General features: G+C 45.3%; 1 protein-coding gene across 2 annotated transcripts in view; it reads right to left on the bottom strand.

Moving 5' to 3' along the window:
* The window catches only part of LOC309553278 (patatin-like phospholipase domain-containing protein 6), a 108,242-nt gene that overhangs the window by 51,714 nt on the left and 41,618 nt on the right, over positions 1–14,910 (bottom strand). For both annotated transcript variants that reach the window (XM_082254284.1, XM_082254283.1), the window contains 3 exons: positions 7,423–7,500; positions 4,427–4,629; positions 456–587 (listed from right to left, as the gene is read on the bottom strand). In XM_082254284.1, the coding sequence (XP_082110410.1) occupies positions 456–587; positions 4,427–4,629; positions 7,423–7,500 (413 nt within the window). The remainder of the gene's footprint in view (positions 1–455; positions 588–4,426; positions 4,630–7,422; positions 7,501–14,910) is intronic.

Genomic DNA, 14,910 nt, shown 5'->3' with positions numbered 1-14,910 from the left:
AGCCTTCTCCTTGCCCACCTCCAGGTTGATGTTCTTTGTGGGAGATCTCTAGGTGTTCCTTGGCCAAATGCAAACTACAGCCTTTCTAGAAAGCTCTGGATCTCTCTTGGCCCCTTTTCCAGTTGTGTTTGGCTAAGCTCTACTTTGACTACCTATGACAGGAGACAGGACACCCTTCAACTGGCTCTAGATGACATGAAATTGATAAAAGCACAGCTTACAAAGAAAAAGAGCAAAGGAACCAACTAAGAAAAAATATTTTTGTAGCAGTGACATGGCGGAGTCTCTTCAAAACTATTAGAAGCCAGGATATAAGACCTCTGTTTTTAAGCTACGTGAAGGTCAACAGATTATTGTGTCAAGCGATTTGCCTAGGTAAAGTCCCCCCCTGACCCATCCACCTGCATCTGTCTTTAGCTCTGCAACAGTGCATAAATGTACATCTCTGGCCTTACCTGTACAGCTCTTTACCAGCCTCAACTCCAATCCAATCAATGGCAAAATCCACTTGTCTCACAAAGGGAGACACCCGCTGAGCAACAGAGTGAGCCACAGCAAGCAGTACTCGGGGGTGGGAGCGCAGGATCCTAAATGACAAAAGATGCTTTGAAATGACTATTGAAGGTAACAAAATTATTCACATATCAGAGGATCTGAAAATACATTTTGTTTGTCTGGCAGCTGCAATGTCATCCCTCCCTTTCATTTGTTCAACTACATTACAAAAAAGGCAGCCAAAGAAATCTAGTCAAGAAAAGAAGTACAGAGCAATAACTGGCAGTTTCTAGGCTATTTTGGTGACCCACCCTGATCCATTGATCTAGATATATTATGTAGCATTGTTGCAGGTTAGGGACTCAGTGACACTTTTTCGGGACCAGTGACACTAATACAGTGATCAGTGCTAAAATGAATGCACTGTTACTGTATAAATGACACTGGCAGGGAAGGGGTTAACACCAGGGGCGATCAAGGGGTTAATTATGCTCCTAGAGAATGCTTTCTAACTGTTGGGGGAGTAGATGCACTAGAGGAAACGAGAGATTTGTGTTTCAGCTTAGCTGAAATACAAGACCTCTCTCTTCCTCTGTGACAGAACAGCGGTGTGCTTTGTTTACATAGGCAGACCTCCATTCTGTTATTCCTCCGCAATCACATGTACTTGATTTTGTGCAGCCGGGTCACCCTGCCACAGTATATACAGTATCTCATAAAAGTGAGTACACCCCTCACATTTTTGGAAATATTTTATTATATCTTTTCATGTGACAACACTGAAGAAATGACACTTTGCTACAATGTAAAGTAGTGAGTGTACAGCTTGTATAACAGTGTAAATTTGCTGTCCCCTCAAAATAACTCAACACATAGCTATTAATGTCTAAACCGCTGGCAACAAAAGTGAGTACACCCCTAAGTGAAAATGCCAAAATTGGACCCAATTAGCCATTTTCCCTCCCCATTGTCATGTGACTTGTTAGTGTTACAAGGTCTTAGGTATAAATGGGGAGCAGGGGCGTTACATTTGGTGTTATCGCTCTCACTCTCTCATAATGGTCACTGGAAGATTGCCAAGACCCTAAAACTGAGCTGCAGCACAGTGGCCAAGACCATAAAGCATTTTAACAGGACAGGTTCCACTCAGAAAAGCCTCACTATGGTCAACCAAAGAAGTTGAGTGCACGTGCTCAGCGTCATATCCGGAGTTTGTCTTTGGGAAAGAGATGCATCAATGCTGCCAGCATTGCTGCAGAGGTTGAAGGGGTGGGGGGGTCAGCCTGTCAGTGCTCAGACCATACGCCGTACACTGCATCAATATGGTCTGCATTGCTGTCGTCCCAGAAGGAAGCCTCTTCTACAGATGATGCTCAAGAAAGCCTGCAAACAGTTTGCTGAAGACAAGTAGACTAAGGACATGGATTACTGGAACCATGTGGAAAAATGTATTGACACATTTTTATCTTCAGCACTTTATTGCTTTTTGCACATGGTTATTTACTGCTATGCATTAATTTTAGCACATGCACCTTTACTGACATTTTTACATATCCATCTATATATTTTAGGATATTTGATAGCGCAGCACCACCACCTTAATTCAATTTTGTTTTTTGTTATGGATTGACTAATCGGTATCTGCAGCAATGATTTATCATTTCCTTCTATAGTGATAGCATTGGAATATTGTTTTATTTTTATCAACCTGGTAAGATTCCTGTCAGACACTCAGTGGGCTCTTCTAGATCATCAAGATCTTTTGTTTTAATGCCATCCTGCAGGTGCTTGCTTTAATGCCATGGCTATTGAAGCCCAGGTTTTTGAGACAGAGGCTGCATCCTACAATGCTAAATGGTAGGAAGTCCACTTCCTGCAAGGTCTATCATCGGTGACTGAGGGCAAAGTTCAACTGTGAGTCTCGGGGCTGCCATCCCAGGGGTCTCTCTGTTCGACAAGCACTCTCCTTCCAACTGGGTCTGTGCCAGCATTTGGCTATCAGCAATATCAGTGGTAAGGTTTCTGCCCTTTCTGTTCTGTTTGACATACTGTTGGCCCCCTCACTCCTTGATTAAAACTTTTGGGTTGGGAGACTTCCATGTTGCCCCTCCCAGTTCATTTCCCTGTGACTGTGGGATCTGAATCTGGTTCTCACATAAGAAACCCCAGTTTGACATTTCTCTCTCTACTCCTAGCCACAAGGTGGTATTCCTTATTGCTATCACCTCTGTAAGGTGAGTGTCTGACCTGGCGGCTTAAGAAACCCTTTCCGGGTTTGCATAAGGCCAAAGTAATAGTCGGGCCCATGACTTCCTTCTTCCCTAAGGTAGTTTCTGTCTTCAACCAAGACATATTTCTTTCATCCCTCTGTCTTGCTTTAGTACACCAAATGGAAATTTCCCTCCCGTGTCTGGCTGTGCACGTCTATCTCTCAGCCAATGCTTCTTTCAGGAAGATTAATTTCCTTTTTTTAATGCCGGATGGACCTTGACAGGTTGAACCAGCTTCTTGTTCCACCATCTCTAGGTGGCCTAGGCAGACCATAATCCAAGCTTATGGTCTCAAGAGTCAAGTTCCACCCTTTACTGTTAAGGCTTTCTCTATTGGATCTGTGAGTGCTTCTTGGGGTATTTTGGCATCAAGCAACTCTTTTTCAAGTTTGCAAGGCTGGCACTTGGTCTTATGTTTACATGTTTTCTACCAGGTTGCTATGCAATCTAAAATTAGCTTCGAACATAAGGTCCTTCAGGTAGCTGTTTGAGCTGCAGGCAGTCTCTAGTTCTCTGTTTTCTTTGGTCCTGTTAGCATTTGTTTATTTTGTTGCCAACCCCTCAGTTGTATTCACCATAAATGCTTTTCTTGGGGTCCTTTGAGGGCACATGTCCTACCATTTTATGTTTATATCATGCTCTCTGTACTGTTTTGCTAGTAAACTAAGGCATGCTGGTATTGGCAGTGGGAGGGGTTATACTGGGCTAGCCTATAGTTTTTTTACTTGCAAGTGTCCATTCTCCCTGTGGGCTACAGTATAAATCAACGGTAAAAGACTTCCTGTGTACCTTAATAGATCCCAAAAAAAGGATTTTACGGTGATTCCAAAAACAAGATTTTCACTTAACATATGTATGCTAAAAGCAAAGTTAAAGAAAACCTTTCCTGAGAGAAGTAGTGAAAAAGCCCCAGCAGACTTCCTATTATGCAAATTCTAATTGCCTGGCTATTATGCTAACTCTCTTACTTCAACACCGAGTGTCAGATTTGTCTGCCGCAATGTTGCAGTCCTGCTAAAAATTAGATTTTTTAAAAATGTTTTATTGGGTAAGTTTTAGAACAGAAATTAAAAAATATATGTATATTTTTTTAAATTGGTGATCAAATACCACCAAAAGAAAGCTCTATTTATGGGGGAAAATAGGACATAAAGTTTATTTGGGTACAGCGTTGCTATTGTTAATTGTCAGTTAAAGCAACGCAGTGCCGTATCGCAAAAAATGGTCTGGTTATTAGGGGGTAAAACCTTCAGAAGTGGTTAATTTAACAGCGTCTGTTCAATTTTGTACTCATTGGAGGGGTCAAATTAACGTTAGTTTAAAACCACAGTGACAAGAAATTTCAATAAGCAGGATTAAAAAATGTTCCCAAATGTAAACATTTCTAACAGTGAATGTACTTTTCATTTGGGAAGTTATATTCATTCCAAATCAAATGGTCAAAGCAAACAAAATTTAAGAGATACAGCATCCGTCTGAGGGATTAATGGAAAGATGCCAACCTTGTCTTGGAAAACATTACTGTGCACTATACAGCTTACAATATATATTATAATCATAAATTATATGTATTGTGTGTTTAGGGGTCCTTTAATCAGTACACAAAAGATTAACGGGGACAAAACAACCTAAGGTCTCTTAGAGAGTACAGGGAGACCTACTGGTAGAAGTGAGTGCGGCTCAGGCACAGGAAGGAGCTGTCCCGCACGGCTCTGATAGTGAAGATCAGAGGCTCTCCAGTGAGAACTGTCAGTTGTCCAATCATTTCTCCGGGAGCAGTCACAAAGATACAGGAGTCCTCTCTCCCCATCACCCCTTGATAGACATGAAGACGGCCTGAGAGCACAAAGTGCAATCCAACATCCTGAGAGTAAAAAAGAGTGGTCATAAGAAATGGAAAAGTTTGGAATAATACATTTTATCAAAGTATCATTTGGAAAAACATATTGTCACCAGTGTTCCCTTTAAGGTGCGCGCGTGCGCGGACGCGCAGTGGAAATTACGTCCCGCGCAAGCACCTAGTTAGACGGCGCAGCCGCAGACGGAGCGGCCAGGGAGCAGAGCGTGCACCCCGAGAGCACGCCCATCGTGTGACAATAGCGAATGAAAATTCGCTATTGTCATACGGGTCCTCCTCCTGGCCAATCAGGGAGCGGGTCCTCCCGCTTCCTGATTGGCCGAAAGGCCAACTTCATGCCATTGGCCGAGGAGGAGGCACCGGGACTCGGGAGGATGGAGACGCGGGAAGCTGGAAGCCGGGGACTGAAGACAGAGTGCCGTGACCGTCCGTGAGGTAAGTGCACGGGGTCGCGGGGGGGCAATGCTGTGGCACTCTGCAATTTATTGGGGGCATTGCTGTGGCACTCTGCATTTTATTGGGGGCAATGCTGTGGCACTCTGCAGTTTATTGGGGGCATTGCTGTGGCACTCTGCAATGTATTGGGGGCATTGCTGTGGCACTCTGCAATGTATTGGGGGCATTGCTGTGGCACTCTGCAATGTATTGGGGGCATTGCTGTGGCACTCTGCAATGTATTGGGGGCATTGCTGTGGCACTCTGCAATGTATTGGGGGCATTGCTGTGGCACTCTGCAATGTATTGGGGGCATTGCTGTGGCACTCTGCAATGTATTGGGGGCATTGCTGTGGCACTCTGCAATGTATTGGGGGCATTGCTGTGGCACTCTGCAGTTTATTGGGGGCAATGCTGTGGCACTCTGCAGTTTATTGGGGGCATTGCTGTGGCACTCTGCAATGTATTGGGGGCATTGCTGTGGCACTCTGCAATGTATTGGGGGCATTGCTGTGGCACTCTGCAATGTATTGGGGGCATTGCTGTGGCACTCTGCAATGTATTGGGGGCATTGCTGTGGCACTCTGCAATGTATTGGGGGCATTGCTGTGGCACTCTGCATTTTATTGGGGGCAATGCTGTGGCACTCTGCATTTTATTGGGGGCAATGCTGTGGCACTCTGCATTTTATTGGGGGCAATGCTGTGGCACTCTGCATTTTATTGGGGGCAATGCTGTGGCACTCTGCATTTTATTGGGGGCAATGCTGTGGCACTCTGCATTTTATTGGGGGCAATGCTGTGGCACTCTGCATTTTATTGGGGGCATTGCTGTGGCACTCTGCAGTTTATTGGGGGCAATGCTGTGGCACTCTGCAGTTTATTGGGGGCAATGCTGTGGCACTCTGCAATGTATTGGGGGCATTGCTGTGGCACTCTGCAATGTATTGGGGGCATTGCTGTGGCACTCTGCAATGTATTGGGGGCATTGCTGTGGCACTCTGCAATGTATTGGGGGCATTGCTGTGACACTCTGCAATTTATTGGGGGCATTGCTGTGGCACTCTGCAGTTTATTGGGGGCATTGCTGTGGCACTCTGCAGTTTATTGGGGGCATTGCTGTGGCACTCTGCAGTTTATTGGGGGCATTGCTGTGGCACTCTGCAGTTTATTGGGGGCATTGCTGTGGCACTCTGCAGTTTATTGGGGGCATTGCTGTGGCACTCTGCAGTTTATTGGGGGCATTGCTGTGGCACTCTGCAGTTTATTGGGGGCATTGCTGTGGCACTCTGCAGTTTATTGGGGGCATTGCTGTGGCACTCTGCAGTTTATTGGGGGCATTGCTGTGGCACTCTGCAGTTTATTGGGGGCATTGCTGTGGCACTCTGCAGTTTATTGGGGGCATTGCTGTGACACTCTGCAGTTTATTGGGGGCAATGCTGTGGCACTCTGCAGTTTATTGGGGGCAATGCTGTGGCACTCTGCAATTTATTGGGGGCAATGCTGTGACACTCTGCAGTTTATTGGGGGCAATGCTGTGGTACTCTGCAGTTTATTGGGGGCATTGATGTGGCACTCTGCAGTTTATTGGGGGCATTGATGTGGCACTCTGCAGTTTATTGGGGGCAATGCTGTGGCACTCTGCAGTTTATTGGGGGCATTGCTGTGGCACTCTGCAATGTATTGGGGGCATTGCTGTGGCACTCTGCAATGTATTGGGGGCATTGCTGTGGCACTCTGCAATGTATTGGGGGCATTGCTGTGGCACTCTGCAATGTATTGGGGGCATTGCTGTGGCACTCTGCAATGTATTGGGGGCATTGCTGTGGCACTCTGCAATGTATTGGGGGCATTGCTGTGGCACTCTGCAATGTATTGGGGGCATTGCTGTGGCACTCTGCAGTTTATTGGGGGCATTGCTGTGGCACTCTGCAGTTTATTGGGGGCATTGCTGTGGCACTCTGCAGTTTATTGGGGGCATTGCTGTGGCACTCTGCAGTTTATTGGGGGCATTGCTGTGGCACTCTGCAGTTTATTGGGGGCATTGCTGTGGCACTCTGCAGTTTATTGGGGCAAGCTGGTCACTCTGCATTGACGTCCCCCCCCCCCCCCCCCCAATTGCTCAATCTAAAGGTTTGCGCTCAGAAATTTTTTTATTTGCTCAGCACAGTAAAAAATTAGAGGGAACATTGATTGTCACCCATGGAAACCACTATGGTTTTTCCTGATATGATTGGTTGCTATAAGCATTGGAGCAGCTCTTAAAACACTCTTCAAACACTATGATAAATAAGACAGTGGTAGTTCTTACAGCAGGAAATATTACAATGGATTAAAAGCTGAGGTCTTTCACATTTCTGCTTACATGGTCACCCTTCCGGGCAATTACTGTCTCGGCCTTTACGTGATGAAGAGTAAGTTTGTTCTCAAGTAATGACAGATCCTGTAACACAAACATTTGGGTTAATTAAACTCCAGATACCATATACAAGTGAAAAAGAGATCCTGCTAAATTTTTATTTGATGGCCATTAGTAAGAACAGGAGGCTAGGTGAAATAACCCAAAAGGGAGCACAAACAGTGATAAAAACTTTTTTGAAACGTGTGGCAATTGACCTTTTTGATCTTGAGTGTTAGGGTGATAGAGCCAGATGAGGCCATTCTGGGAAAGCAATTAAGGATGCCACATGCACACCAAAATATTGTTCTAACATTCACTTTTATTTATTCACAATAAGATATGTGATGTTTTGGTGCCACAATCCTCTGACATACCCCTTGCTTCTGGTCTAGGTGACTAATACCAAACAAAACAGAATTCTCCCCAATGATGACAAAGACAGCATTAAAAACCTGGCTGAAATCCTCTTCTCACTCTGTATAAAATTTAAATAAAAAGTTGTGACTGGCTTAGACCTTTAACCACTTCAATACCGGGCACTTTCACCCCCTTCCTGGCCAGGTCAATTTTCAGCATTTAGCGCTATCACACTTTGAATGACATTAATGCAGCACTGTACTCATATGAAATCTTTAGGCACCTTACACACGATACTCCTGTTAGAGCATCTATGTTTTCTGGCGTAATTGTAATGCGCGCATTTTCGCGCATTTGCGCGCAATTTCGTGCTTACGCGCTTGCACGAATTCGCGCAAATGCGCGTAATTGCGTGCAAATTTATTCTAGCGTTCTGGATATTCAATTGACATTTTGGGTAATTTTAGCGCATTCGCGCGTTTGTGCGCGTTTTTGCACGTTTTTGCGCGCATCAGGCGCAAATTACTGACCAAAAATGCAGATTTTTCTATTTTGTTCTTACTGAAGAAAACGCGGCGCTCATTTACGCGGCTGTGTGCATAGGCACATTAAGAATGAATGGGCTCTATTTTAGCTCAGAAAAATAAAACGCTGTACTGAGCATTTTTAAGCTGCAGTGTGCAAGAGGCCTTATAGTTTTTTCCCCTCAAATAAAGCTTTCTTTTGGTGGTATTTAATCACCTGTAGCAATATTTTCAGGCATTGGGCCTGATATGGTTCTGCCATTGTTACCGGTAACACTTCCAACACATTTAAGTTGTAATTTTGTTACAGAAGGGGAGAAGGGGAGAAGGGAATGAATGGGATACTCCTCTGGCTCAACTAGGTTCAACTGGGACTCTGTACAGAAAAATGCCTGGTAGCGCTTTCTTGACGTCAGCTCAATGCAGGCCAACACTCCCTGGCGCTTGAAGATCCTGTTCTGCTGAACTGTGCTGAAACTTCGACTTTAATACTCAGATTAACTCAGAAGATCCAGGACTGTATGTCATTTGACTCCTGACACTCTGTTTAGCTCAAAAGTCCGGTGAACAGCTACCTCCAGCCCTTCACTGACTGAGGTAGCTCCTTGTAACTGCTTGTGCTGCTGCAACTCTGTACACTTAACTCTTCAGGGCCCAACCGCTGGCGCCCCTCTGACACTTCAGGGTCCTCTTGCTAGGCACCCCTCTAACACTTCAGGGTCCTCTGACTAGGCACCCCCTCTAACACTTCAGTGTCCTCTGACTAGGCACCCCCTTGACAATAGCTGGCTCCTGGATCCCTGGGCCTTCACCGGAGTGGTCCCCTCTATACTTCAGGCAGACCCCCAGGGGCAATTCATAGTCCTCGCGAACATGGCATGCTTTCCTGGAACTGAACTCCTCTATCTCCACTGGTCCTCGGCACACCGGATCCTCTCTGCAGCTCAGCTTAGCTCTCTCTGGACTCTCAGGCCGCCACCCGAGACACCCGATCCTTCTGACAGGAGGAGAGACAGCCATACCCTCCCTCCTGGGACTCTGCTTCCCACCAAAGACACTGCGTCATGCGTCCCCCAAACTTATACCCACTCCCAGAATCCTCTGCAGCAGAATCTGCCTTCTGGGGTAGATACAGGCCTGAATGGACCACTGATTGGGTTTCTTCCACTGCCCAATGAGAATCCTCTCATGGAGCCAGTGGGGAGACTCCCCTCTCAGCAGTCACACCTGGGAGACATGACAGCCCAGCTGAAAATCATGGCCCTGCTGTTAGGCAGCCAAGGCCCACTATGCTTTTACCTAGCACCTACTTTGTGCTACATCACCACTGGATTTTTTATTTTATGCTAAATAAAAAAAAAGAATGACATTTTTTAAAGAAAAAACTTGTTTTCTGTTATAAAATTTTGCAAATAATCGTTCTTAAAAGATTTAGGCCAAAATGTATTCTGCTACATTTCTTTGTTGACAATAACCCAAATCACTGTTTAATATTTAGTCTGCAATAAAGTTATAGATTCCACAAACTATGGTATATACAGTATATCTGAAAAACGATCAATCCTAATGTACTGATGGTCTCTCATTTCTTGAGGCCTGAACATGCCAGGACAGTACAAATATCCACCAAATAAACCCTTTTTGGAAAAAAGTCCAAGGTATTTAGTAGGAGGCATGGCGAGCTTTTTGAAGTTGTAATTTTTTGTCACAACTTTTTGGAAAATTAAGAAATGTAATAAAATAATTTTTTCACGTTTTATTTTTAACATACTGTCACTAGTGCAGTACAGTGTTATCATCAAATAACTGGTGTGGCAGTGATCAGGGCACAGATTGCTGACAGTATGTAAAAAATGTTTGAATTTTTTTTTATTACATTTTTTTTATGACATCCACCCGGATCTAGAGCTGTCCCGCCTGTCTATAAGCCGGATGGGAACTGGTTAAAACTAAGGAGGATGCAAGGAAATAAATTCATTATAATGCTGCCCCTAGCAGCTATATTGGTGATGTAATTGCATGTTTATTTGTTATGCTGTTTCATTAAATTAATTTATATTGTTATGTTGCCACCCTGTTGTCATTGTTTTAATTACACACAATTTTCTGTGCATCTTCCTCTTATATTATGAAACTTCCTTCCTCATTGTCCGTTCCTCCACTGTTCCTGCAAGACACACATTGAGGCTTGGAAAGATACTTCAAACACTACAAATGCCAATATCTACTGAACCATATTGGATGCCTCAATTCTTGCATGCAATAAGGATATTTGTGGATGCCAAGTGTTTGGTGAGTTCAGCTATTTGAGGAAGATTGTCTGCAGTGATTGTTTTTGCTACCTTCAGGCTAAGCATAGAGGTCTCAGAAAGAGATAAGTCACTATTACAATTATCAGAGTCAGAATAGTTGTCATAAATCTGCAGTAATGTTTCATGCCCTGACTGTCTGCTTACCTCTCTGGTCTGTGTATCAGCTTTAGGGACCGTGTTCTCACACCTGTGTGTTTAAATGATCTTCTCTCAGCATGGCTCCACGCTCACCCCAGCCTCCAACAGGAAACACTATAATAACCCACGGACTGCAAACCATCTTTGCCCGAGCAACAATTGTGTAAATGCTTCCCTGAGTGTTTCTTGCCGTGTGCTCTATGTCTGATCTCTGTGTACCGACTTTGGCTTGTTCACCCGACCATCCATGTCTGCTTGTTTGGCCCGACCTTCAGCTTTTCCTTCTGACCACCCCTGTCTGCCTGTTGCCCTGACCTTTGGCTTGTTCTCCTGACTATCCCTTGTGGCCCTGTACTGCTGCTTCCTCTCCATCCACCTGAGCCAGCTTTGAGCGTGAGCTGGGAGACCCTGGGGGACGCAACCTGGAGTCAGCTGCAGCCAAGTCCTTTCTCACCATCAGAGGCTCTGGTGAAAACCTGCTGGCTCTTAGACTCCACACCCTGGGGAATCTTATGCTCCAACTCCCTGTCCAGGACCGTGGCTGTGACCCTGTGTAGCTGCTTCTCTGAACCATCGACCCTCAGCAGTCAGCCATTGGGTTCAAAACCTCCGTGCTGCGCTCCCCGTCACTTGCTCCCCCAGGTGACGCTGACAGTGTACTCGGGCCATGGACCCGGCTGATGTGCCTCTACCCCCTGATGATCAGCTGCAGGGAATAATCCACAAACTCAAGACCCAGGAATCTAATCAGACCCAGGTGATGCAATTCCTTCAGGATTTGGCCTGACCAGCTTCAAGCATCCTTAGGACCCCCGGTTCAACAACCTCAATCGCAATCTGCTGCCATTCCTATTCCGGTCACAGTCGCAGCTGCAAATTCTTTGCATTTACCAGCTCCAGCCCGTTACTCTGGGGACTCCAAGGCCTGCAGGGGGTTCCATAGCCAGTGTACCATTCATTTTGAACTCCAGCCCCAAAACTTCCCCTCTGATCGGGCAAAGGTAGCCTATATTATTTCCCTCCTGTCCGGTGAGGCTTAGGGCTGGGCTGCCCCTCTGTGGAAGAAAAAATTATCCAGTGGTTTTAGCCTTTAGGTTTGACTCTTAAGCGGCCAGTGCCCTTTTCCGTCTCCGCCAAGAGTCTGCTTCAATGGGATAGTATCCTCTTCACTTCCGTATACTAACTGCTGTGCTGAGCTGGAATAATGAGACCTTAGTTGCAACTTTTTTACATGGCCTCTCTGACAGAGTGAAGGATGAATTAGTGGGAAGAACCATTCCCGCTGATCTGGACGATGTAAGACGCCAGCACTTGGCCCTTAGTCAGCCTGAGCTCCCCTCTCTTTGACCGGTGGAGCATCCCCTGCCAGCTGAGGAACCAATGCAGCTGGACCGGACCAGGTAACCTCCTGGGGAACGTGCTAGGCACAGATCTATTTTGGTGCAAAGGTCATCTTCGTGACACCTGCTCACTTCGTCCGGGAAACGCTCGGGTCTAATACATCTAGAAGGTGGAGTATTGGACCCAGAAATATCCCCTTCACCTTCTCGCCTACTTTCTGTGTTCCTCCATGTTCGCTCTTTTTCTCATTTGGTCTGGGCATATCTGGGTTCCGGAGCCGCTGGCAATTTTATGGACTGGGGAACTGCATCTTCCATGAAACTTTCCCTTTCTCCCCTCACCACTCCCCTAGTGGTCTCTGCGTTTGATAGTACTGTTCTTCCAGGGGGCCCTATCCGCTTCCAGACCCTCCCTGTTAAGATGTCAGTAGGTGTACTCCATTAGGAGAATATATTCTTCCTTATCCTACCATAGGGCCTCCACCCCTATTGTGTTGGGCCTTTTTCCATTTTCCACATGTTGACTGGACTGCTGGGCAGATTCTGGCTTGGGATCCCTCTTGTTTCTCGTCCTGCCTACTCAAGTTTACTCCTAAGAATAATCTTCCTGTCGCCACCACATTAGTATTTTCTGCTCTTCCTGCTGCATAAAGCAATTTCCGGGATGTGCTCTGCAAAAAATCAGCTGAGGTGCCTCTTACAGGTCCTTTGACTGTGCTATTTACCTTGTTCCTGGAGCAACTCTGCCAAGGGGTCCATCCCAGAGACCTAGGCCATGTCAGAATATGTTGCTGGAAATCTAGAAAAAGGATTCTTACGGAAATCTTCTTCACCTGCAGGAGCAAGGTTCTTTTATGTTGGCAAAAAAGATGGTACTTTAAGACCCTGCATTGACTATCGAGGCTTGAATATGGTGACAATCACAAATCAATACCCTTACCCTTAATATCTGAACTGTTTGACAGATTAAAAGGTGCCTCCATTTTTACTAAGTTGGATCTCAGGGGTGCATACATTCTGATCCAGGCATGGGAAAACGATGAATGGAAAACTAAATTTAACACCAGAGATGGACATTACGAATACTTGTTTATGCCCTTTGGTCTGTGTAATGCCCCACCTGTGTTCCAAAACTTTGTCAACTAAATCTTCAGGGATCTGCTATATCAATTTGTTGTCATCTATCTGGATGACATTCTTATTATTTCTGAAAACCTGGTTGTTCACAGAAACCATGTGCGGATTGTACTACAGCGCCTAAGTGAGAATAATCTTTATGCGAAGTTGGAAAAGTGTTCTTTTTAATGTTCTGAGGTCCTGTTTTTAGGCTGTTTTGTCTCTCGTTTGGGTCTTTGTATGGATCCTGGAAAGGTCTTGGCCACTACTAACTGGCCTCTCCCTGCCAGCCTCAAGGCGACACAACGCTTGCTTGGGTTCACAAATTATTACAGGCAGTTTATTAGGAATTACTCTTCCATTGCTTTGCCAATTATTGCCTTGACAAAGAAGGGTGCGAATGCCAAGGAGTGGCCTTCAGAAGCTGTCTCTGCATTTCATGATTTAAAACAGGCCTTTATTTCTGGACCACTCTTGAGGAGACTTAAATCTGGGGAGCCAATCTTTATTGAAGTAGATGCTTCTTCCACTGGGGTGGGAGCTGCGTTTCTATAGTCCTTTGAGGGAAAACGTCAACCATGTGCGTTTTTCGCCAAAAAATGTTCTCAGGAAGAGAAAAATTACGCTATTGGCGATCTGGAAATTTTGCAATAAATTGGAATTAGAGGAGTGGCCTCATCTCTTGGAGGGTTCCTCTCACTCCATAACAATTTTCACTAATCATAAAAATCTGCAGTAATTACAGAATGCCAAACCTCTGAATCCCAGACAGGCCAGGTGGAGTCTTCTCTTTTCCCCTTTTAAATTCACGATTATGTTCAAACCCGGTTCCTGCAACAGTTGGGCTGATGCACTCTCAATCTCTAAACCAATCATTCCTACTTCATGCATTCTTGTCCATTCTACCACTCGGGTGTCAAAAATTCTTCCTGGCAAGACCTTCATGCCCACTGAGCTAAGAGCCAAGATCCTTAATTGGAGACATGATTCCAAGGTGGCAGGTCATGCTGGATTCCTCTGATTATCAGTCGCCACTAATGGCGGCCTATTCTCTGTTCGGATGTCAAAGACTACGTTAACACTTGTTATGTCTGTGCCCAGTCTTAAATTCTCCATGCAAGCTCCTGCTGGTCTTCTCATGCCCTTGCCCATTCCTAGGGAGCCCTGGTCTCACATTGCCATGAACTTTATCACTGATCTTCCACCATCTGAGAATAATACGGTCATTTGGGTGGTAATCGATTGGTTCTCCAAGATGGCTCATTTTGTTCCTCTTCCCGATCTCCCTTCCACTCCTGCTCTGGTTCCCATTTTTGCTGGAGAAATCTTCTACCTCCATAGGGTTCACTCCCATATTGTTTCTGACGGGGTTGTTCAATTCACATCTCACTTTTGGAGAGCCTTTTGCAAATACCCTTAATATTAATGTTGGATTTTTCCTCTTCTTACCGACCCCAATCCAATGGACAGACTGAGAGGGTTAATCAGGAGTTAGAAGTCTTTCTCCGCACTTTAGTCTCTGCTCATCATGATGATTGGTCTGCTCTACTCCCGTGGGCAGAATTCTCTCACAATAATCATGTTAACATCAGTTCTCAGAAGACACCCTCTTATGACCTCTTATCTAGACATTCCAGCTTTGGCTACGGTTCAAGAATCATTCAA

The sequence above is a fragment of the Pelophylax lessonae genome (genome assembly GCF_965119305.1).
Source record: "Pelophylax lessonae genome assembly, chromosome: 4".
Classification (NCBI taxonomy): domain Eukaryota; kingdom Metazoa; phylum Chordata; class Amphibia; order Anura; family Ranidae; genus Pelophylax; species Pelophylax lessonae.
This window is presented reverse-complemented; position numbering and strand designations above follow the sequence as displayed.